Below are 22,893 nucleotides of genomic sequence, written 5' to 3'. Positions count from 1 at the left end.
TTTTTTTTTATCTCTGTTAAAGTTCTCACTGAATTTATCTACACTTCTCATGAGTTCATTGAGCATCTTTATAACCAGTGTTTTGAACTCTGCATCTGTTAGATTGCTCGACTCCATTATTTCTGGATTTCTGTTCTGTTCTCTCTTATGGTTTCTGCTTCTTTGTCTTCCCATTTTGGCTGCCTTTTTGTGTCTGTTTCTATGTACTGAGCAAAGCTCCTAAGTCTCCTAGTCTTATTAGTGTGGATTTGTGTAGTAGGTGTCCAGTGGCACAGTCCTGAGAGTTCAGCTGCAGGCCAAATTTAGCCCCAGCCTGTGCCCCTCCGGGGCCACCTGTTAAGATTCAGCAAGCAATCCATCTATAAGCTATGCTTATAGTTGCCTCAAAGGCCACACCAGAAACCAAGGCCAGCTGCCACCTGTGTGAGTCTAGACACTGCTCAGGAAGGGGCACCCAACTAAGCAAGGACACATCTGGATGTGTCTTGGGTGGGGCCACAAGTTGGGGGAGGCGGGTTTCAGGGAATCCTCTGGGCTGAGTGACCTCTGTTATCTAATTTGATGACGTCATGGCTATGGCAGCACTGAGTCTGCACACTGGGATGAGGGAGGGCTCAAAAGAGGAACAGTGGATACCGCCGGCACTTTTGTACAGGGCAAGTCGCACCTCAGCCCTCACCCCGACAACTCAGTGTTCCACTGTAATTCTCTGGTGCCTCATGCCCAGCTGAATCAGCACTGCAGCTCAGAGCAAGCAGGTCCGTCACTATGAAAGTCCGCTTGCGGACATGGCCCTTTAAGAGGCGTCAGCAGCTGCCGGCTGCCGTGCTGCTATTATGGCCTCTGTCCCACTCAGCTGCTTGGGCCGGGCAGCCTCGCGTCCTCGCCCTGTCCTACCTTCTGCCGTTTCAGGGTGATTTCTTAGATTTCTCCCTAGTTGTATGGCTTGTTCATCCATATCTCAGGTGATTTTTTCCTTGCTCTTTGCTCCTTGTTTCTGTCACAACTTTGATTTGGTCGCCAGAGGAATGAACACAGCCTCTATCATCTATGCCATTTTTTTTCTGCTTCCCCACAAACTTTGTCTTTTAAATAGAGCATTTAGTTGATTTACATTTATTTTTTCTACCACCTTAATTTGCGCTTTCAGTTCTTTTTTGTTTCCCCCTGCCCCTAACTCTCTTGCCTTGCTTTGAATTGACTGAATTTTATGTATATAATTTTCTTTAAATTTGTCATCTCTTTAGTTTGGAAGTTATATGGTGTATATTTATTTGTTTGGTAATTGTCCTTTGACATTTTAAAATGCTTATTAACAAAGCTGAAAGATAATCAACATATTTATTCTCTTCATAAATAGTACAAGAACTGCCACTCAACTTATATGCTATTTTGTCCAATGTTTTAATTTTGTCATGGTTTTAAAAAATTCTATACATTTGGTATTATTATATACATTTAATATTTGTTAAACTCTCCTATGTATTTATCGACTTAGTTGCTCATCAAACATTCTTAGACCTTCTAAGAACATTATCCTTCTGCTTGAAAATACACTCTTTATAATGATGGTCAATTAAAGACACACTCTCATATTTTGTTTGTATGAAATTGTCTTTTATTTTTTGTTCATTAGTTTTGTTGAACACACATTTTTAACTTGACAGTTATCCTTTCAGCATTCAAGATATTTATTATTCTATTTTTCCACTTCTATTGTTGTTGAGAAGTTGGGTCTCTGTAAAATATTCTTTTGAAGGTGGTCTTTCTTTTCTCTAGACTTTCTTTGGTATTTTGCAGAGTATGGGTATTTGTGTTAGAATTCGTTCTGTGAACTAAATCTGAGTAGTGTCTTTCAGCATCTTTATCTTCTCATTTTCTTTTCTTTTTTTTTTCCTTTGTGGAACTCTAGGAAGACATCTGATAGACCTTCTTACTCTGTCTTCCATGCCTTAATTTCTCTTTCATATTTTCCTTCATTTGTCTTTCTGGGCTACATTCTGAATGACTTACATAGACATATCTTCAATTTCATCCATTTGCTTTTTAACTGTGCCTGACCTGCGATTTAACCTATCTGTTACATTTTCATTTCAATCTATTTTCATAACTAGAAATGGTATTTTCCTCTAAATTTTGTCTTTTTTATACTTTCTTGTTCCTTATATTTTTAATTGTTTCTAAATGTACATTCATTATACATGTTTAACATACTTATTTTACATTCTGTGTCTTATAAGTTTAGCAAATTATTTGCAGGTTTGACTCTACTGGCTGCTGTTTCTGTAGGCATTTGGTTGTGGTATCTTTTGTGTTTTTTGGCAGTGAATTTTTTTTCCTTGGAATTTTTTTGGGTGGGGGGGGGGTGGAAATTCTTGAGGCCTGTCTTGAAAATGTTTCCTCAAAAAAAGGATCTGCATTTGCTTCTGCTTGGTGTGTGAGTACACAACTAGCTTAGGATCACAAACAAAATACATAGGTATTATGAATTTAGCTGCAGATGCATATAACAGCTAGCCTATGTTTATGAATTCTTGTTCAATACAAGTAACTTTGAAGTTCCAGCTTCATATGGCAGACTCTTAGTAAATTCTCCATCTTGAGCAGGTCTCAGGCTTTTTCTGCTATTTTTTGTGCCCCAAATGACCAATACAGTAGAAAACCAGAGTCACCTGGGTTGAGTATGTCTCCAAGGTGAAGGCTAATTGTATGCTTGCTTATTAACTCTCTAGATTCCTGTTTTCATTATGGGTTTGAAAAGATATTCTAAGACTATCTTACTCTGATGCTAACATGATGGTGCATCTGCAAATAAGTTTTTCAAGAAATATTTTATTTAGAATTTTTTATTTTTTATTTTTATTTTTTTTTAGTGAGAGAGTATCTAGTATTTAGTGGGAGAGTATAATGCTGAAAGTAGTTTTCCTTTATCTTAGTGTTAACATTAATACAGCATTTACAATTCACTTAAGGTATCTCCATTTGTTCTTTTAAACATCAATTCTCTTTTTCCTTTCTTTACTTTACCAAAGGTCTTGAGTTGGGCATCAAGAGGCCTGGGTTTTGTGTTTAACTTTCCTCTGTTAAATCTTGTTTTCTCACCTATTAATGGTTAGACAATTGCTAAGATGCTCTAGCACTGGCCATGGTTCTGTGAGTTTATCCATCTGTTTGCATGCCTGGTTTTCTGATGCATTCTGTTTCTTCTCTGTGTCTGTAATACACTAGGTTGGAGAGGAGTATTAGGGCAGGTACAGACTAGAAGGAGTTGCATTAGAGGGCGTTCTTGACCTCTTGGGCATGAAGTGCAACATTCTAACCTGTGCCAAATTTTTGCTGTTATCTAGGTACCATCTGCCTCTTTCAAGAAACAGCCTGCTTTAGGTGCCGTTTGTTGCCCATTTCCCATAAAATTGAGGCGACTCAAGAAATCTCGGACCTTGACAATCTGGAAAGTTTGGAAGAACTAAGCTCAATACAAAAGGAGACACTATTGAAGGAAGAGACAATTATCTAGTCCAGAAGAGTCTGTCCTCTGCCATTTGTCAAGCTGTGTGAGTACATGTGTGTGGGTGTGTGGTGCCCCCTTCTCTGCCAGTCTCTACTATTTCTGATGAGCTTCTCAAATGTCAAATTAACACTTCACTTCCCTATAAAGTTATTCTATTTCGCTCATATTCGAAATTTGTTAAGGTTTTTTTTTTTTTTAATTCTTCAGAGCTTCCTGATTGATTGATTTTCTTGCCTTTCTTTGCAGGTGTTTTCAATAAAAGGAGGACTACTGCCTATCAATCCATACCTCAAAAACCCAGCCTGGAGGGCAGGAAGGGGAGGCAGGAATATAACAAAATTTTAAAGTGAACTTTCATAAAACAAAAATTGAACAGAATGTAATCACAACAAAAGGTGTTTGAATTAGTCACATTAAAAAGAAAAAATGATGTCCCCATACAAAAGTGTGACTCAGTACAGGAAACTTTTCTTAAGTATGTGTTGGGGGAAGGGCTAGGTGGTGTTAAAGGTGAAAACGTCCCCAAACTTGAGTTCCCAGGTCTGGAAACCTGAGCCTTATGAGTCTATGCCTCTGGGAAAAACATAAGGCAAGTTAGCCAGTCAATGTCTCAGCATTCCATCCTTCTACTAGTGTGAGAAGCCTCCTGAGTATGCCTCTAACATGCCCCACCCCCCCAGTCTTTATGCTGGTTACAGACTGGGGAGCACTCAGCCTCCCAGGTAGGATGGGTGTAGCTGGGAAGTGAAAATGCTTTGGGGCAGTGGGGGGCCAGAACAGTGATTCAAGACCCTTCATCTCAACAATACCAAGTAACAGTGCCTCTCCACTCCTCTCTCTAAGGAATATACGTGGAAAAAGCCCCTAGTACTTAAGCAGTACATTTTCTTTCTTTCGTTCTTTCGTTCTTTCTTTCTTTCGTTTGTTCTTTCTTTCTATTATTTATTTATTTTATTTTTTAATGCCTACAGCAGTTAGTCTTCCTAGGTGGTCTCCCATCCAAGTACTAACCAGGCCTGACCCTGCTTAGCTTCCGAGATCAGACGAGATCGGACACATTCAGGGTGGGATGGCCATAGACTACGTAGGTCTTTCTGGAGAGAAGTGATGGACGTGGCTGGTCAAGTGGGCTCCATTGGGACTGTCAGTGTTCATTAAGCTTAACCTTGTACACTGTACCATGGGGGTACACAAAGGTTCCTGTTTGCCATAGGCTCACATCCAAGCAGAGGAGCTAAGACATATATATCTGAAAAACAGCCACTAGGTGTTTTAAGTATAATTTTTAGTTTTTAATGTTTCTCTCCAAAAGATACTTTGAGAGTTTCTTATAAAGATATGGTGACAGCCTACTTCCAGCTGTCTCACTTTTCCTCCCCCCAAAATTCACATAGGAACTATAATTGTCAGTGAAACTAAGAATAAAGAAAATCTACAAACTCTAAAATATGTAATTGTGGCCCAAACCACCCTAAACCAGCAGGACCAGTATGGGAAACCACAACTGGAAGAATGGCATGATGGGCACAGTTGAGAGGGAGGAGTCAGAAAATACACAGGGGTTCTAGTAGGGGCAAATTCCAAACATCATTAGCAAATATTAACCTTCAGATGTCTGTAAAGGACCCACCTTGAGAAGGAATGGCTATGAACAGGATAGAGAAGAAACATGGGGCATGTGTGTTGAGGCAGAGAAGGCACGGAAAGTGCATGGGAGTCTATAAAGGGAAAGATTTAAGAAAGCACCACTTGTAAAAGAGGTGATCAGAAGGCAGATGACGTATCTCAACAGCAATGACTGGGGGAGAATGGCAGGAAGGAAGGAAGTGGTAGTACAAGCCCTTCTGAACTATTGGGATATAAGAATCAGAGGAATCCTGGCTACACTATATATTAAAGAAAGTATCCCTCAATGTAACCATGGAAGAAAAAGCCCTGGCACTGAGAAACTGGGAATGTTCTACTTACCTGACTCCTTTTTCACAGTATCCTTCTCCAAATAGCTGGTCCAGGAATATCAAACTCATTCAAATAAAAGTAAAACTAATATGAATTCAAGGGTAGCACAGGAAGAAGAAGTCTGGATATGAAGAAAACAACAAAAGTGTTGCCACAAAGTAGAGGAAAATTATAATCCAATATTCCAAGATAAAAAACTTAATGAAGCTATTGCAGGTAGGAAAAAGAAAAGCCCACAAATCAGAATTATAGGAATTTAGAGAAGAAATGTCCTGACAACAGAAGATGAGGGCCGGAATACAGTGAGATGTGAAATAGGAACTGTTAGAATTCAAGAAAGAACTGGAAAGAGTCAGAAATAAAGATAAAATTATAAGAAACACCAAGGAGAATAGATACCAGAACAGTAAGACATAAAGTATTAAGAATAATAAAAGTGAAGAAAATGAAATAAAAGGTTTAGAGTGAAAGTAAAAGCTATAAAACTCATGTAAAGGAGATCTGACGTATGTATAATTGGAGTCCCTGAGGAGGAAAACGGAAATAAATAGAACAATATTTAAAACTAAAATTGAAGAAAATTTTACTGAAAGTTCCTTTCTATCAAAAAGGAGTCTACATTTACTTGCAAAAATTGATTAAAAAAAAAAAAAGGTAAACTTCCATGATTGGGGCAGTGCTTTGTTTTTTACTGGAATAGACACTCTGGAACAAAGGACTGTCCCATCATGGGAGGCCTGGAACCTCTTCTTTTATTCTCAAATACTGGTTTACAATGCAAAATTACTAGACATGCAAAAAAACGTGACTGACGGAAAACAATCGCAGATGCTGTGATGATCCAAATATTGGGGTTATCAAACACAAACTTTAACCACTATTAAGTTATTAATGTGTTCACAACTTAGAAGAAATGTAAAATTTCCAAAAAGTTGAGAAAAGTATACCAAAATGTCATTTCATGCAACACATTCTGTTGGCTAATCTGTGGGGAAACAGGCACTGTTATATGTTGTGGATGGAAGTGCAAAATAATCTGTATTGAGGGGAATTTGGCAATATCTACAAAACTGCAGAAGCATTAATGTTTTAACCCAATATTCTCAATTTACGAATATGCCTGCACACATTTAATAATGACATAGGTGCAAGGTATTAATTGCTGCAGCGTTTGTAATAAATGATTAGAAGCAACTCTAATATCCATCAATACAGGAGATGTTAAATTATGTTATATGCACACTAGCTTAAAAAAAAAGAATGAGAAAGATTTCTATGTACTGATGTGGAACATTTTCTAGGACATATTGCATGATAAAAAGCAAGGTATCTACTTTTTTGTGTATAAGAAAGGAGGAAAAGATAGGGAAAATATACAAATATTAGTATTTGTAAATAAACACTTAAAGGGATACAATAAACTAATAAATCTTTAGAGATGGGGTAGATTAGGAATGGGCCGGGTGGAGTGGGCAGAGGTAGAAGCAATAATTCTCTAACTTTTTATATGATTTTGACTCTTGAACCATGTAAATATACCAATTGAAAATTCATATTAAATCTTCTAAGAGTAAGTTGGGTAATATAAGTCAAATATCCCAAACTGTTGATACCAGCACTTTGAACTCCTATGACCTTCATTTCTGTAGTTAATGCTACAACAATGTTCACTTCTGCCATTTTACTTTGTCCTGCTAAAGACAGGCCTGATATTCTACCCATATTAATAAAGAAACAGGTGAAATGTTTACTCCAATGCCAGACCTGACCCCCCAGGCCCTTTGGTGTTCAGTACAGGTTTTTAAATTTTTTATTTTTAACCCATTTCCTGTTTAGAAAAAAAAGTACAGCATGCTGCCAGCGTTAATTTAATTTTACATAAACATGCTCTTTGAGGCTGAAGCAAATCTGACTGGTTTTCGATGTGAAAGTAAAATATGAAAACTGTTCTTGGAGTTATTTCTAAACAGAACTTGTCTCTAATCCAAATATAACAAATGCATATCATGGTCAATATTTAATAATTTTTTTATGTGGTAAATTTCAAAGCACGGAACAACACAAAAGCAGAACATCTAGGATTTGACTTTTTCAGCAATTGAGAATTATCTATATTTTGTAAATGGAAATACAACTACCAAAAACAATGTATATGTAGAATGATGTCATTTGTTTCCAAAGACTATCGATATCCTAGAGCGATGCAAAAATAATAAAAGTGAGATATATCGTGGCAAACTTTGGGGGTAAGGTTAAGACTGTAATCCCTGAGTTATCTTGGGGTAAACGCTGCTGTCACAAGTGCCACCAGCCAGTATTCTCAGGGCAAATGAGAAATGGGTTAACTAAACTCTGCTGCCTCTTCTCTTGTTTCCTCTCCATGGTAATGACAACCTCTAGCACCCCCTTCCCTATTTCTGTATTTCACTCAATATCCTCATCCCTTTTCTCTTTAGTCAGATAATTTTTTTTCCTCTCTCCCTCTACCCCTCTGTCCTTTTCTCTTTCCCTTCTTATTTTCCCTCTTCTTCTCAGGCCCTCACAATGCTCCCAATTTATTCAGTAGCATCTTGTTTGCTAGGAAAAAAAAAAGGCTTCATTTTTGCAGAGCTCACCTTCTCTGAAATTTGTCTCCTTTTGGCTGATGCTATTTCTCTTGGTTATAGTCTGATCTCTCAGGGCCAGGAGCTTGAGGTTGGAATGTGGCTGGTTTCTTTTGTGGTTTTCAGATGACTTTTTCTTCAAAAGTCTCCTTTTTAAACTGTGGGAAAGAAGAGTAAGTGATGTGGAAAAACTCTTCCAAATATAAAAGATATTATAAAACTGCAGTAATTAAAACAATTTGTCAGGTCCTGACACAGGGTACAGACAAGTTACAGAATAGAATAAAAGTCCAAACATAGAGCCAACTTTACATAGGAATATAATACTTGATAAAATTTGCCTTTTAAATCAAAAAGAAAAAAATAGATCCTTCAATAGGGTTGAGGAAATCTTGCTAGACATTTGAAAAAAAAATGGAGGCTGGACTTCTATTTTTTTTTCTTTGATCAGATGCATTTCAGACAGAACTAAGATTTCAACTTAACAACAAAACCTTAAATATATTGGAAGGGAATATGGGGATTTAAAAAATCATCTTGGAGTATAGAAGTGAAAAAATATTCAAAGAAAAAGGAAAGATAAGTTTGAATTCATAAAACAATCTTGCAATGCATGAAGTTCCATTAAAAAAGACAAAAGACAAATAGGAAAATATTTGCAAAACATTTAATAAAGGGCTAATTCTCTTAATGACTAAACCCCCCCATATTAATAAGAGATAACCCAACAGAAACAAGATAAAAAGGATAAAAATAGCTAGTTCACAGAAAAAGAAATACAAGTAACTAATGAAGGTAGGAATAATAATGAACTTCACTCATAATTAAGAAATGCAACTAAAAAGTGGGGCGAATTTGTTTCACTTATCACACTGGCAAAGATGAAAAAGTTTGATAACATCCACTGCTGATGTGATTGTGGGGAAACGAATATTATCCCCCACTGTTTGTGGGAGTGGAAATTGGTGCGGCCTCTTTGCAAGATAATTTGACAACAGTAGCTGATAACTTTTAGACCCATGAATTCCATGTCCCAGAATTCATCCTTCAGATTTATTTGCAAACAGTGCACAAGGAATTATGTATAACAATGTTCATCCCAGATTTCTGGTAAATCCTAATGCTGGAAACAACCTAAAAGTCCACTAATAAGCGTCATAAGTCCTGAGAAATACATGCAAAGAAATACTCTGCAGCTAGTAAAAAGAAAGCAGTAGACCAATATGTATAGACTTGGAAAGATATATTGTTTAGTGCAGGAGTCCCCAACACCTGGGCCATGGGCCATGGACTAGTACTGGTCAGTGGCCTGTTAGGAACCGGGCCACACAGCAGGAGGTGAGTAGCGGACAAACGAGTGAAGCTTCATCTGTATTTGTAGCCACTCCTCAGCACTAATATCACTACCTCAGCTCCACCTGAGATCATCAGGCATTAGATTCTTATAGGAACACCGGTCCCTGGGGCCAGCAAGGTTGGAGACCGCTGCTATAAGCAATAGTTTCTATTGCTACTTTTTAAACTGGTTTAGTGAATAAAAGCAAAGTGCAGAACAGAATATGGAACGATTCTCTTTGTGGAAAACAGAGAAAATATGCAATTTATGCTTAGTTTGCCTGTAACATTTCTGGAAAAATGCCTGCAATCTGCTTCGCAGCTTTATCCTTACTTCTAATTCCTCAGCTTCTCCTTGTTTTTCTTGTTGGTTTCTATCCCTCCTCTCTGTTAGCTTAGATTCCATGGTCACTCAATACAACCTTCTCCCACCAGAGCCCTCCTTACCTCCCGCATGGCATTCTTCATAATCATCATGACAAATCCCAATATTGGGTTAGTCCAGCTGTTTGTTTTCTGCAGATCTTCCCTCCAGATTGTACAAACAACTGTGTGTACTGTGTCACTTGTTTTCAGTCTCACTTGGGTGTTCAGTGTGGCTTGACAATCTTTCCATTCACCCTACAATTTTTTCCAACATCATTCTTCACAACAGATTCCAATTTTTGCTCCATTATTTAAGCTCGAAGCCTATCATTGTCCCTTGCACTCTCAGCAGATAACATCACTGAGAAGAGGCCAAGAATGAACTACTTAAACACCTCTCTAGAATAATCTAAAAATCTATTTCAGGAGTTGCAAACTGTAGCTCTTGTGTCAAATCTAGCCCTGGCTGTGAGCTAAAAATGGTTTTCACATTTTTTTACAGGATTATGAAAAATGAAGGATACTCAACAGACTATGTGTTCCACAAAGCCTAGGAGAGTTACTACCTGTTCTTTCCTAGAAAAAGTTTGCTTACCCCTGACCTAGACCATCACTCATCTTTGATTTTTTTCTTCTCAATTCAGGAGAGCCCCTTTCTCCTTTCCAAAGCCAACCTAGAAACCTGTGATCTGACCCAGTCTCCTTCTGCCTCTTCCAGAATGTCCTCTTCTCTATGTCTTCTCCACAACGAGATGAAGAATGCTTTCTTTTTTTTTTAAAAAAACAGTGTTGCTAGGTATAGTTCATTTTTCCCGATTGAGCCAATCCAGGCAGATTCCCTTGGCTCAATCTGGGAAAATTTACCAATTATATGGTAAATTCCATTCTTATTCCTCTTGGATTTGAGTGTATGTTAGTAAATGGAGGCTATCTGATGCTATTTCCAAGATGGACTGTTAATGTCTCATTTGTAATATAAAAGAATCTGAGATCCTGGACGTGGCCCCGGTGTGATAGAAGGTTATGGCCCCAACTTCTCTTTCCAGATAACCAACCAGTTGTCTGCTTTTAAAGTTTATTCTTATCTTATTGATACGAGATATAGCCTTTGTCATTTACTAAATTATTCCATCTTCCCTCTCATTCTCCAGATCCAATCAATCCTCAAACCTTGCCAATTTTACTTCCCTAATAGTTTTCATATCTAAACCCTCCTTGCAATCCCCTGTCTCATCAACAGTTCTCTCTCACCATTATTCTCCTGGATTGCATTATTTGGCCACATTTTACGGCTGCAATCTTCTCATCTCTCCACCTCCCTTTCCTCTTGTCCAGTCTTTCTTGTAGGGTTCTCAGTAGCATCTTTCTAAAATCGGCTTTCCGGTCTTTAAACCTTTCCGTGGCTTCCCATTGCCTTTAGGTTAACCGTCTTCTCCAGTGGCTCTGATGGTGTGGTCATGCCGTTAATACCTCCCAACTCGCTGGGATCATCGCACTCCTTCGGTTGGGGACACCCTTACCTCATCTTTTGGTCCACCCTGCGAATCTGAGCTCAGGTGCCAGCTCTTCCCCCTCCTTCCCCAATTACTGGGGTCGAGGTCCCTCTTTGTGAACCTATAATATTCAGTGCCCTTGGCCCCGTCACCCTTGGCTCCCATGCTTCCCACAAAATACCCTGGTGCGTAGAATGAACACGAGTTGACTCCCTGGACTCTAAAGCTCCTCGAGGGAGGCACTGTGCCCGATGTATGCCTGGAGAGTCCTTGCCACAGAAGGAAAGCAAGTGCAAAGACATAGAGGCGAAAAGGGGCCTGGTGACTGAGAGCCCCGAAGAGAGCAGTTATCTTGGAAAAGAGATCCTCACGGTCCCGCGCAGGCTCTGAACGGTCCCCGGGGACGAGCGACCATCGAGACGCCCTGACCTCCGAGAGTCCTAGAGAGGAAACGGAAAAGCCTTTTCCTTACACACCTGTTTGACAGCGTCCGCGGCCCACTTCCGGTCTGCCGAGGGCCCTGGCGATTCCGGCGTGGGTACCCCGCCGCGGGTGAGATCCGGTTTGTGGCGGCGCGGCGCGGCGCGGCAGGGCGGCGGTCGGGGCTCCAGGGTTCGGGCTGCGGTGCAGCTGCGGGCGGCGCGTCTCCTCGGAGCTGCCTCCTGCGGCATCGAGGCCTGGCTGGCCGGGACCTGGGGTGACTGGGGGCGCCTGCAGTAGGCTCAGGTAGGAGAGAGCGAGGATGATCCCGCCAGGCCGATCCCGCCAGGGCAGGGATGGTCTAACGCAGTGCTGTCCACGAACCCGAGACTTTGAACCAAAATGGAACTCTCTGGAAAGTCAAAGTAGTTATTTTAGAGCAAGACGTAGGACACTCCTTAGACGAATAGCAATGGGACGCCTTCTGTTTGTCAGGTTTCAGAGATAGAAAATGAGTGAGAACCTTTTTTGCCTTTAGGGAATCTGGTAGACACAGACACATTGGTAAACATTTGCGGGATAGTGTGTTAAATGCAATAGTTAGCAAGTCATGAAAAAGTAATCTCAATTGATGCAGGAGAGAAAATGAATAGACTGAAAATGTAAAATAGTTTTAAGAAGGGTAGATAAATACACAAACACCTGATAGAATATTAAGCAGAAGCTTCACAGGTGCTTCCTGCCAGTTGCTCATTTATTGTTCCCTTTAGAGTAATCCTTCCCGCTCCCCCATCCCGAAAGTGGAGCCCCTTACCGCTTTGGACTTCCAGATCTGATTCCCAGCCTAGGTCACCTCCTCTAACCCCCAGTGGAATTAAATAGTTCTCATTCTCCAGTCTAGTACAAACATCTTCTTTCTCATGAGTACTTAAATCTACATTTCCCTTTCTCTTTTTGGTTTCCCATGTTTCTCATCTAAACCATATGTGGTGGGAGGCTAACCTTGGCCAGACATCTCACCTCTTAGATCTTCAGCTTCTTCATCTGAAAAGTAGGGGAAGTAGTACTCACATAGTATTGTATTAAATGAGTGTGTGTATTCACATGCTTTCTAAATGGTAAAACCTACACAAGTTAGAAATCTTTCTATCAATTATAATGGTATATATGTTGCTCTGTTTTGTTTAGGTTGAGCATATATCTAAGCCGCTAGTAAATCTGTTGGGTTTACCTTTAAAATATGTCTTGACTTAGTCTGCTGCTTTGCCACCATCCTGATCTAAGTCCTGTTTGGATCACTGTAAGTACTGCTTCCCTTCTTTTCCCTTCTAATCTGTTCTCAACACACTTTAGGCAAAGCGACTTTGTAAAACATGTAGCTCTGCACTAAAATAAGAAATAAGAGTAAAGCCTATAATTCTTAATGTGACGCAGGCCCTGGATAATTTGGTTTTCCCCTACCTCTGCCACCACTTCTCATATAGCTCTGTCCCTCACTCACTCTGCTGAAGCCACACTGTACTTGGGCTTCTTATCTGACACAGAGTAATTTCTAGCCTCAATTGCTCTTTAAATGACTGGCTCATTCTCACCCTTCATGTCTCAGCCTAAGTGTCTTCTCTTCAGAAAAGTCTTCTTGAACTTTGTTCTCTATGAATAGAGTACCCTACTTGTTTGCTTTCTAGAACTTAACTCCTATTTAAAATTTTAATTTATTTGGTTATTTTTTTTTTTGTCTGCTCTACTAACGTATGCACTTCAAAGGGCAAGCACCTTGTCTTTCTTGTTCTCTGTTGTATTTCTAGTTTCTATGGGCCTGGCACATATATGTGTTGAATGTATATTTCCTGTAGTGTTGGAGAGTGGGCTGTGGAGACTGACCTAATTATCACCCATCTCATATTATTCTCTGATTGTAGTGTTATCTACCTAATGGCATCCTAAGGTATTTGCGGGAATAAGCTAAATCCTGTACATTTTGTATTTACTTTCTGCTCATACTAGGTAGTTAGCAAATACTGAATTGAATTGACATGATTTTCAAGGTATATGTTCAGTCTTTTGAAAATGCCTCATAGAAGGTAATAACCCTGTACTATAGCAAAATAGTCATTGATGTAGAGACAACTGGGGTCGACTGATTTTTCCTGTCTCATTTATGCTTATTATCTGTCTGGTCTTCCCAACAGACCGTCAGTCTTCTGGGTGGGAGTGTGAAGATGCTTAAAGAGCGTCCAGGGATGGCAGAAGATCCTCAGCAGCAGATGGGTGTTCCTGTGGTAAAATTGGAGAAAGAATTGCCATGGGGCAGGGGAAGGGAGGACCCTAGTCCTGAGATTTTTCGGCTGAGGTTTCGGCAGTTCCGCTATCAGGAGGCAGCCGGTCCCCAGGAAGCCCTCAGGGAACTCCAGGAGCTTTGTCGCCAGTGGCTAAGGCCTGAGCTTCATACCAAGGAGCAGATTCTGGAGTTGCTGGTGCTGGAGCAGTTCTTGACCATCCTGCCCCGAGAATTCTATGCCTGGATTCGGGAGCATAGCCCAGACAGTGGCAAGGCCCTGGTGGCCATGGTGGAGGACTTCACAGAGAGAGCACTGGAGGCCAAGGCGGTGGGTGAGAAGGGGTCTCGGGTCTTGTTTTGTTGGCGTGGGAAGGGGAGAATTAAAGAATCGAAAGGTTTGAGGAAGTAGTGGGAGTTGATGAGATACAGAATCTCTCTCCTCTGTTCCCACACTCCCTGAGGTACTTTTTGGGAAGCAATGGAGTTTTCAGCAAGAAAAGCCATTCCCAGGGCTTCTTTTTGGGTCATCAGGGCAGAGGCCTGGCCTTATTTCCCTTGTGACCCTCAGGCCCAAAGAAGGCAGTTGCGATGGATTTCAAAGTCCCTCCTACACCCATTCATTTTTGGGCAGAGCTGTATGTGGGGACGCAGGGAAGTCCATTTGGTGAATATCTCACTAAGAGTTATCTGTAACTGTTGTTTCCACATCTGAGATGTTGGCCCAAATGGCTCACATAGCAATGCTGTGGTGGTATTCTGGTAACATCAAATAACTGCACCTCAGATACGTCCTTGGGACTCTTGGCCATGTCTCTGTCACTCTCTTATACAGTCACCTGATTATTGGCTAGGAAAGAAGATAGCAAGTTTTTCTTACTAGCTAATTCACTGAAGAGTCGGAATTTTCTATTTTTTACTTTTATCATCTAACTGGGGAATTTTTTTCCTAGTGGTGAGTGTTTTAGGCTAAAGTTCTCAATATTTAGGCTCTCTGTGATGTTATTCCTGGTGGAATTTGATTTGTATCGAGGCAGACAGAAGGGACTCTTGTAAAATGGCGTGGACACATAAAAGTTGCTCAGAGCCTGAGAAAGTTAGTTTAGCTTCCGTTTCACTTTCTCACTGTTGTCCTGGCAAAGAACAGAGCCAGCTTGTCTTCCTCTCCCCCACAGCTGGGATGGTTCTTTTCTTGGCTCTACTTTTAGGTTTTGATTCAACTCCCTTCATAATAGCCTTACCAGGCCTTGTTCTAATAGGTGTTGGGGACTGTTCTTAGGTTCCATGCCACATGCAGGGACAGCAGGAGGAGACGGCACTTTGCAGAGGTCCTTGGGAGCCAGGTGTCCACCTGGGGCCAGTGGAGGTCAAGCCTGAGTGGGGGATGTCCCATGGGGAAGGAGTTCAAAGCCTAGACCAAGGCACCGAGGAGCAGCTCAATCAGGCCCCTGGAGCTGGGACGCAGACCTTCCAGGAGCAGGGTAAGATGCAAGCAATAAGGAAGCAAGGGCATAGGTAGTGGTTCTTTGTGCCCTCCCCCTCGCCTTTTCCTTTACAAACCCAGCAGTTGATAAACTAAAGTTACCTGCAAGGTATAATTTTAAGTTTTCCTGGCTACTTTATTGACTTCAGTAGAAAACAGATGAAGTGAAATCGTTTCTATACCTTGACTCTTTGCTTTCTGCAGGGGATATCTGGGATCATGCTCTCTTGTCATTTCTTCTCCTTTTCCTCACATCTCTTCTAGAAACCACCAGGAAATATGCAGCTAACATGTAGAGATATATTTTTTTAAGTAGGCAGACAAACCGTATCCCTAAAAGTAATGTGTGACTTTATTGTGCTGCTGAATCTCAAAGGGAGTTATTCCTGGGGTAGGGAGCACAAATAGCCTTGAAGGGGCAGAGTGTATTGGGTTGGGACCATCTCCCAGCTGAGAACAGGGTAGGGTACACCCAAACCCCTGTCTTTCTGGAGTCTCCTTGTGGTTCCTGCTTTTTTTTGTGTCAGGCAGTGGACACCTTTGTGAGCTAATTGCATGACAACACTAATACTGCTCATGCTTTTTTCGCCTCTGCTCAGCTCTGCCAATTCTTCAGGCTGGTCCTAGCCTCTCCACTGTGAACACCAGAGACCAGGAGATGGCAGCTGGATTCCTTTCGGCTGGATCTCAGGTAAGCTGTGCCTCTACCCTTCTGGTGATCATGATATTGCTTTCAGTGAGGCTCACTTCTCCCAAGATTTCTCTGCACAACAGAGCTCCACCCACAAAATTGAATTATTCTACCTTTCTTTTTCTGATGGGCATGACAGCTTTGTTCTCTCCACTTTACCACCCTTAGTTATTTGAATCGAGCCTTAGGGTCCAGGCATAAGGCTAAATTCACTGGTTTGTATTATCTAGGCTGTGGTGGTTGGCCAGATCAGTACCCCTTTGTGGATAGCCTTATTGGATACTTCTGCTGCTGCTCTTCCTCTGGACCTCCTCTCTTGCCATGTCAGCTGGAAGGCAGCTGACTCATGGTTGGGAGCTCCCAGGAGTGCTGAGCAGACTGGTTTCTCTGGCCCCTACTCTGGTCACATCAGGAGTTTTGGCCTGTTTGTATGTCTTAGCCTGCCATGAGTTGAGTAACTAGAGCACAGATGGGGTACTCTTGCCACGGTGTAAGTCTCTTCCATGAGATGCTGAGCATTACCAGGGAAGTGGGGGATTTCCAGTGTGGCACCTCTCTGAAGGGGACAACGAGTCCTACAGTGAAGAGTTCCTTGTAGAAGGAAAGAGATAATTTGGCAAAAAAAAAAAAAAAAAGTGAGTCAAGTCTGATATAGCTAAAGCAGTACTAGTTAGGGTTTGACGCCTGTGTCATTTCCTATTCCTGTTTTCTAAGGACAGGGTCTGGAGAAATGCAGAATGACAGCATGTTTTAATTTGGTCAGACCCTCCCTGTCTACCATAATAGTTCTTCATGGTGTCACGAATGACAGTGCATTTATTTAAACATGGCATCGTTAAGACAGGGCTTGCCCAAATTTTTACTTATCTTTGAGGGAAAATCAGTTTGAAATGAGAGGATAAATAGCAGCTCCCAGGTTTGATCAGGCTTGAGGACTGAGTGGAGGTAATTGAAAAGTGGAAATTAGGTGTCGTGGTTGTTAGATACAAGCTAAGTGTGCAGCAGAGACTCAAATAAAGTGGCTCAAACAAGTCCATTATTCTCTGTTATTAAACTCTTGAGAGGTAGGCACTTCTGCTCCTGGGCCCATCTAAGGACCGTGGTTTCTTCCATCTTCTTGCTCTGTTCTATTGAGCGTTGTCCCCTGTGTTCTCTCTCCTTTTAGACTGCTCCTACTTTGGGATTATTTCTTTATCCATAGAAATCTCCTATTGTTTCAGGGGTTGGGACCATTTAAAGATATGGCTCTGGCCTTCCCAGAGGAAGAGTGGAGGCATGTGACCCCAGCCCAGATTGACTGCTTTGGGGAATACGTGGAACCACAGGACTGTGGGGTCTCACCTCCAGGTAAGACTGTTTCCATCCCATAGGTAGGACTCTGAGGTGTTTTGGAAGCTACAGTTTAGAGTTTTTGCCCTTGCCCCAGATTTTAGAACCCGATGCTATACTGACAACAGAAGGGGATTTCATGGCAGGTGAGTAAACTGGACCAGGGTAAGAGCATGGATCAAGGATGTGAGAACAGGCTAGGTGCATTTCTTTGTCAGGAGAGGAATGGACAGGGGCAAGAAAACACAAGGTAGTTATTCTAGCTGTGATGAGACAGGTTGGTCATTAGGATTCCCTGAGCACCTAATCTGTGTCCACAATTGAATATACTGAGGGCTTGAGAGCAAGAGAAAAGCAGCAGAAGGTGGATCCCCAGATCTCGTACATTCAGTAGGTATTTATTGAGTGCCTCCTGCATGCAGGCCCCATGTTAATAGCTTTGTGTTGGGGCAGGGTTAACGAAAGTGAAACCTTTGGAGCATGTGGTGTGTGCAGAGGAGGGCACAACAGCTTACAGTAGGATTTTAGAGACAGGAGGGGTGGGTGTGAGCCCATATCACAGAGCAAACAGCCTTGGTCGGGCACGTCTCATATGAGGAGGAAGCTGGGAGGACTTGGCTATCACACACGTGGGAGGAGTTCATAGGAGGCGGAGGAGCAGCAGGAGAACAGAGGGGAGAGTGAAAGAGGGAAGCTCAGATGAAAGCCCTTCTGGGAAAGCCAGCAGGGGCCACTGTAGGGGCTTGGAGACTGTCAAGGTGAAGAGCAGCGTGGAAAAATCTCTGTGCGCTGAATGGGGAGTGGAGTAGGGAGAGGAAAACAAACGTGGTTGGGAATAGCCCTCACCTTTGTTCCCTATAATTCTTTTTCCTTTAATAACTTCTTTGTAAGGTAGGTACTGATCATTCATATGTCCTGACTCCTCCTGGCTTTTTTTCATCTTGAAATATGTTGAGGGATGAGTGAGTATCATTGTACTTCCTTTGGGACATGAGAGAACCCATGGGGTAAATTTGGCATTTACCATGTGGTTAACACTCTGCTAGTCACTATGAAGAGTTAAAAATAAAGGCACTTGCCTTTACAGTCTTTAATGGTCCAGTGAAGACCCCAGGTGCCTATAAGAATGGTCCTTACGGAGTAGTGTAAGGGGCACTAGAGGGAGGGGGCTCAGGAGACCTAGGTCCAGTACGTGGTTGTCACACCATGAGAAAGAGATGTAAGGTTTCTCTGAGGGCAGAGGATGTGGAAACCCTCAGAGATAACTGCAGAGCTCAGGAGCTTGTGCAACATGCCTCAAAACTAGAAACTACCCAAATGAACATAAGTCAAATTAATAAATAGGTCAGCATATATTCTTAAAGTATAATACTATACACCAGTAAAAAAGAATGCAGTAACTGCAGCTACACACCATAATGTGAGTGAATTTCATAAGCATATTATTGAGCAGAAGCCAGAAACAATGTGTGAATCAATTATGTAAAGTTCAAGAACAGGCAAAAGCACTTTATGGTGATGAAAGTCTGGATGGCATGTTATCCTGAGAGCAGGATATAGTCACTGGAGGGGATGATTTTGGGGGCTGGTAACATTTCTTGAATTGGATGGTTGTGTTCATTATGAAAATTCTTTGAACTCTACATTTATGTTTTATACACTTTTTCTTTCATGAAAAGTTTATAAAATAAAAAGTGTACATCAGAGGTAATAACCGTGTCCATATTTTTATCAGATTAGGAAGAATGTAATGTTTGTTTTCTTTTTCTCTTTTAATCGTCTTGTCTGAAAGGACTCTTTTCCCCTTTAAGTGCCACTTATCATTTCTCTCTTGGCTTCTTTGCTTCCTGGTACATTTTTTCATTTTTTTTTTATCTTCTCTTTCCTCTTCTTCTATAAACAAGTGTTCTGGTAACTTAGAGTGTAAGAGGGATCAGAGGAAGGACTTTTAGAAAGGGCGAGGCATTTCAATATCATTCACATTCATTTTGGTCCTAAAAGAGATGGTAACGTGGATGTGGTCTGTGACAAGACCACCTGTAACAAGAGCGTCAGTGACAGACTGAGTTCATTTGTTCATCCAGCAGTCATTAAGCATCTTCCCTGAGTCAGTCCCTTGCCAGGCTCCCGGGAGATCCAGATTAATAAAACAAGGCCAAGTAGAGAGAGCAGCATGAACGGGGATAGTGAGCTGAATAGAGGATGCGGAGAACTGCAAGTAGTTCATTGCTGGAATAGGTTTATAATCACTAAGGAAGGCAAAACATTTGGAAGGAATGTAAAGTAGCATTTACAAAAGGTCACATAAATAAGTGCAGAATAAACAAAGTGCTAATTGAATACATGTGTGCTGAAGAGACCCAGGGTAAGAACAATCAGGGTGTGTTTGTTAGGGGAAATCAATGAGTTAGGTATTGAAGGAAATAAAAGTCTGAATTAGAACGTTAAGTTTGAAGACATTAAAATGTGGCAGATTATTCTGTAAAAAGGCATGGAGTTTGTCTTAGGTTGGGCTGCTACAACAGAATACTACAGGCTGAATGATTTAAACAACACATTTATTTCTCACAGTTCTGGAGGCTGGGAATTCCAAGATCAAGGTGCCAACAGATTCGGTGTCTGGTGAGGGCCCTGTTCCTAGCTTGCAGACAACCACCTTCTTGACTTGTCCTCACATGACAGAGAGAGAGATGTGTGTGTGTGTCTCTTTTTTTATAAGGGTACTAATCCCATCATGAGCGATCATAGTCACACGACCTCTTTGTGTTTATTCAGAGAGAACTCTGGTTCTCTCTTCCTCTGGTTCTCTGGTTCCTTCTTCCTTTTCTTATAAGGACATTAATCCCATCAAAGGTGGGGCATCCACCCTCATGACCTTATTTATTTGCCAAAGGCCCTCCTAATAGCATCACATTGGGGTTTAGGGCTTTAAGCTATGAATTTGGTTGGGGGGTAGACACAAACATTCAGTCCATGACAGAAATGGAAGGAAGTAAAGGAAATTCTGACTTTAGGGTCAGTAAAAGTAAAATGTATTGAGGTTTTTGGTCAAAGGATAAAAGAAGGAAGGAATTGTTATGGGACACCCTTAGAAGCCAAGTTCTAACATAAATTTACTTTCATAGCTGCTACAGAATCAGTCTGTATCTCATCCTATAGGCGGTGGGAGCAAAGAAAAGGAGGCCAAAACTCAGCCGGCAGACCTCAAGGGGGCGCTTGCTCAGGGGACATCAGAGAGGTTTGGGGAAGCCGCTCTCCAGAGCCCTGAGCTTGGAAGAACCTGTGAGCAGGAATCCAGTAGCTCTGTGGGAAATGTGCCAGGGCCGCCTCCTCCCCAGCGTGGCATCCTACCCCTGCCCGATGACCTCACGACCCATGGCTCCTTCTGGAAGCCTTTTCAGTGCCCCGAGTGTGGAAAAGGCTTCAGTCGGAGCTCAAATCTCGTCAGACACCAGCGAACCCATGAAGAGGAGAAGTCCTATGGCTGCGTTGAGTGTGGGAAAGGGTTTACTCTGAGAGAGTACCTCATGAAGCACCAGAGAACCCACCTGGGAAAGAGACCCTACGTGTGCATCGAGTGCTGGAAAACCTTCAGTCAGAGGCACCACCTCGAAGTCCACCAGCGGAGTCACACAGGGGAGAAGCCCTACAAGTGTGGAGACTGCTGGAAAAGCTTCAGCCGGAGGCAGCATCTCCAGGTGCATCGGAGAACTCACACGGGGGAAAAGCCCTACACCTGTGAGTGCGGCAAGAGCTTCAGCAGGAATGCTAACCTGGCTGTGCACCGGCGGGCCCACACTGGGGAGAAGCCCTATGGGTGCCAGGTGTGTGGGAAGCGGTTTAGTAAAGGGGAGCGGCTGGTCAGACACCAGAGGATCCACACTGGGGAGAAGCCTTACCACTGCCCTGCCTGTGGGAGGAGCTTCAACCAGAGGTCCATCCTCAACCGGCACCAGAAAACTCAGCATCGCCAGGAGATCCAAATGCAGTAAGGGTGCTCTGCGGAAATGCATCTTTTTTGCTGATGGAAGGTGCTGGAGAAGGTGGAACCTTCCAAGTAGAGGGAGACCTCACTGGAGAATGTCATTCATCTTTACTCACTGAAGGGCTTTGGGCGCTGAGAGATGATGGGGTGCAGAAAGGCCCTTGGACCCATTTTCTTCTTGTTCAAAGGGACAAGGGTGAGGCCTGATTTATTTTGAGTCCCCAGCTTCTCAGGCAAGTGGTGCTAACAGTTTTTCTTAGCATCTTCTGGGGAAACAATATTCTGAGTTTCAATTCAGGTTGAGGTTTTTCTCTTTCGGTGGAATATTCATATCCACCTCCTGAGCAAGTCCGGTGGTAGTCAAGGCAAAATTTCGTCCAGTGTTGGCAGCTTGAATTTAATTTTTCTGAGGTCTGTATCCTGCCTGCAAAGATAGATTCTCCCTCCCCACCCCACTCTCTTTTCCATTTAACAAATATTTATGAAATATCTGCTATACACCTGGCACTGGGAATACAGTGGTTAACTAGACAAATGAGACCTTGTTCTCCCAGAGCTTGTGATTTAGCATTGGAAGCACACATGAAAACACTAGTTCTCGTGTTCTGAGTTACATTTGTGATGAGTGTTGTGTGGGAGGGTACTTTTCTCATGCTCACTCATTCTGCCCTGCCCGCTTGGGTGCTGGATCTTTCCCTCCCTGATTGGGATCACTCAGGCAGCCTCGTTTATTTTACTTTATTTGTAGTCCCCTTTGTAACATTCTGCCCTCATCTGTAAAGTTGCCTCATTCCATTCCTTATACTGTAACAGCTGTCTACACATGTATTAGGAAATAAGTATTTTGTTATTGATCAACTGAATAAACAGAGTATTTTAAAAACCATTCAGTTCTGTATAAAGATCTAATTAGATGAGTCTGAAAGATGAACTAGTATTAATACTCTGTATTTGATGTCACTTTATAGTATATAAAATGTTTTTCTCTGTATCCTTACTTGATTCATTCCACACATATTTATTGACACTCAGCAGTGTGCCAGGAATTCTTCTAGGTGATCATATATCAGTGAACAAAATGGGAAAATTCATGACTTGATGGATTTCAGTGAATGTATTTGATCTTCAGAATCACCCAAGGTGGAACCCGTGGATGCTCTCATGAGCCCTCTGGACCTGGGATCTGAGCCTGTGCCTTGGTCCTGTCAGCTTCTTGCCCTTAAATGTGTTTGCCACCTACTTCTTAGTAATCTCTGTCCTTAATGCATCTAGATTGTTGTCATCTGAGGTGCTTGGGGTCCTGAATGCCAGCTGGAGATGAGATGGTAGCAGTCTGTTTTGCATGAATGCCAATTTAGGAAAAATAAAGATGTTTATAGGCATTTAAATAATACATTTCTTTAAAAATGAGAAGATGGCAGTATTTGCAGCTGTGTTTAAGCT

General features: G+C 41.9%; 2 protein-coding genes and 1 pseudogene across 14 annotated transcripts in view; 2 read left to right on the top strand and 1 right to left on the bottom strand.

Moving 5' to 3' along the window:
- The window catches only part of TMEM225B (transmembrane protein 225B), a 30,647-nt gene extending 26,691 nt beyond the window's left edge, over positions 1-3,956 (top strand). The window contains exons 10-11 of one of the 2 annotated variants that reach the window (XM_011385579.2): positions 3,348-3,554; positions 3,758-3,956. In XM_011385579.2, the coding sequence (XP_011383881.1) occupies positions 3,348-3,517 (170 nt within the window). In that variant the 3' untranslated portion in view covers positions 3,518-3,554; positions 3,758-3,956. Of the gene's footprint in view, positions 1-3,347; positions 3,555-3,757 lie in introns of those variants that run through there. The other variant, XM_023526202.1, reaches the window with a different exon arrangement.
- Positions 3,957-4,473: 517 nt separating this feature from the next.
- On the bottom strand, positions 4,474-4,592 carry LOC111734046 (annotated as a pseudogene).
- Positions 4,593-11,755: 7,163 nt separating this feature from the next.
- On the top strand, positions 11,756-22,441 carry ZSCAN25 (zinc finger and SCAN domain containing 25). Of its 12 annotated transcripts, none has more exons than XM_011385567.2 (8): positions 11,768-11,819; positions 12,876-12,987; positions 13,877-14,297; positions 14,534-14,616; positions 15,242-15,443; positions 16,045-16,136; positions 17,357-17,483; positions 20,625-22,441. In XM_011385567.2, the coding sequence occupies exons 3-8, from the start codon at positions 13,907-13,909 to the stop codon at positions 21,455-21,457; spliced, it is 1,728 nt and encodes a 575-aa protein (XP_011383869.1). In that variant the 5' UTR covers positions 11,768-11,819; positions 12,876-12,987; positions 13,877-13,906; the 3' UTR covers positions 21,458-22,441. The 12 variants fall into 12 exon arrangements, with proteins under 12 accessions (XP_011383873.1, XP_023381969.1, XP_011383869.1 ...); XM_011385566.2 differs by lacking the exon at positions 11,768-11,819 and adding an exon at positions 11,876-11,993; XM_011385571.2 differs by lacking the exon at positions 12,876-12,987 and having other exon boundaries at positions 11,756-11,819.
- The last annotated feature ends 452 nt before the right edge of the window (positions 22,442-22,893 follow it).

The sequence above is a fragment of the Pteropus vampyrus genome, unplaced genomic scaffold (genome assembly GCF_000151845.1).
Source record: "Pteropus vampyrus isolate Shadow unplaced genomic scaffold, Pvam_2.0 Scaffold739, whole genome shotgun sequence".
NCBI lineage: Eukaryota > Metazoa > Chordata > Mammalia > Chiroptera > Pteropodidae > Pteropus > Pteropus vampyrus.
Note: the sequence above shows the minus strand (reverse complement) of the source record. Positions and strands in the feature narration are given on the sequence as shown.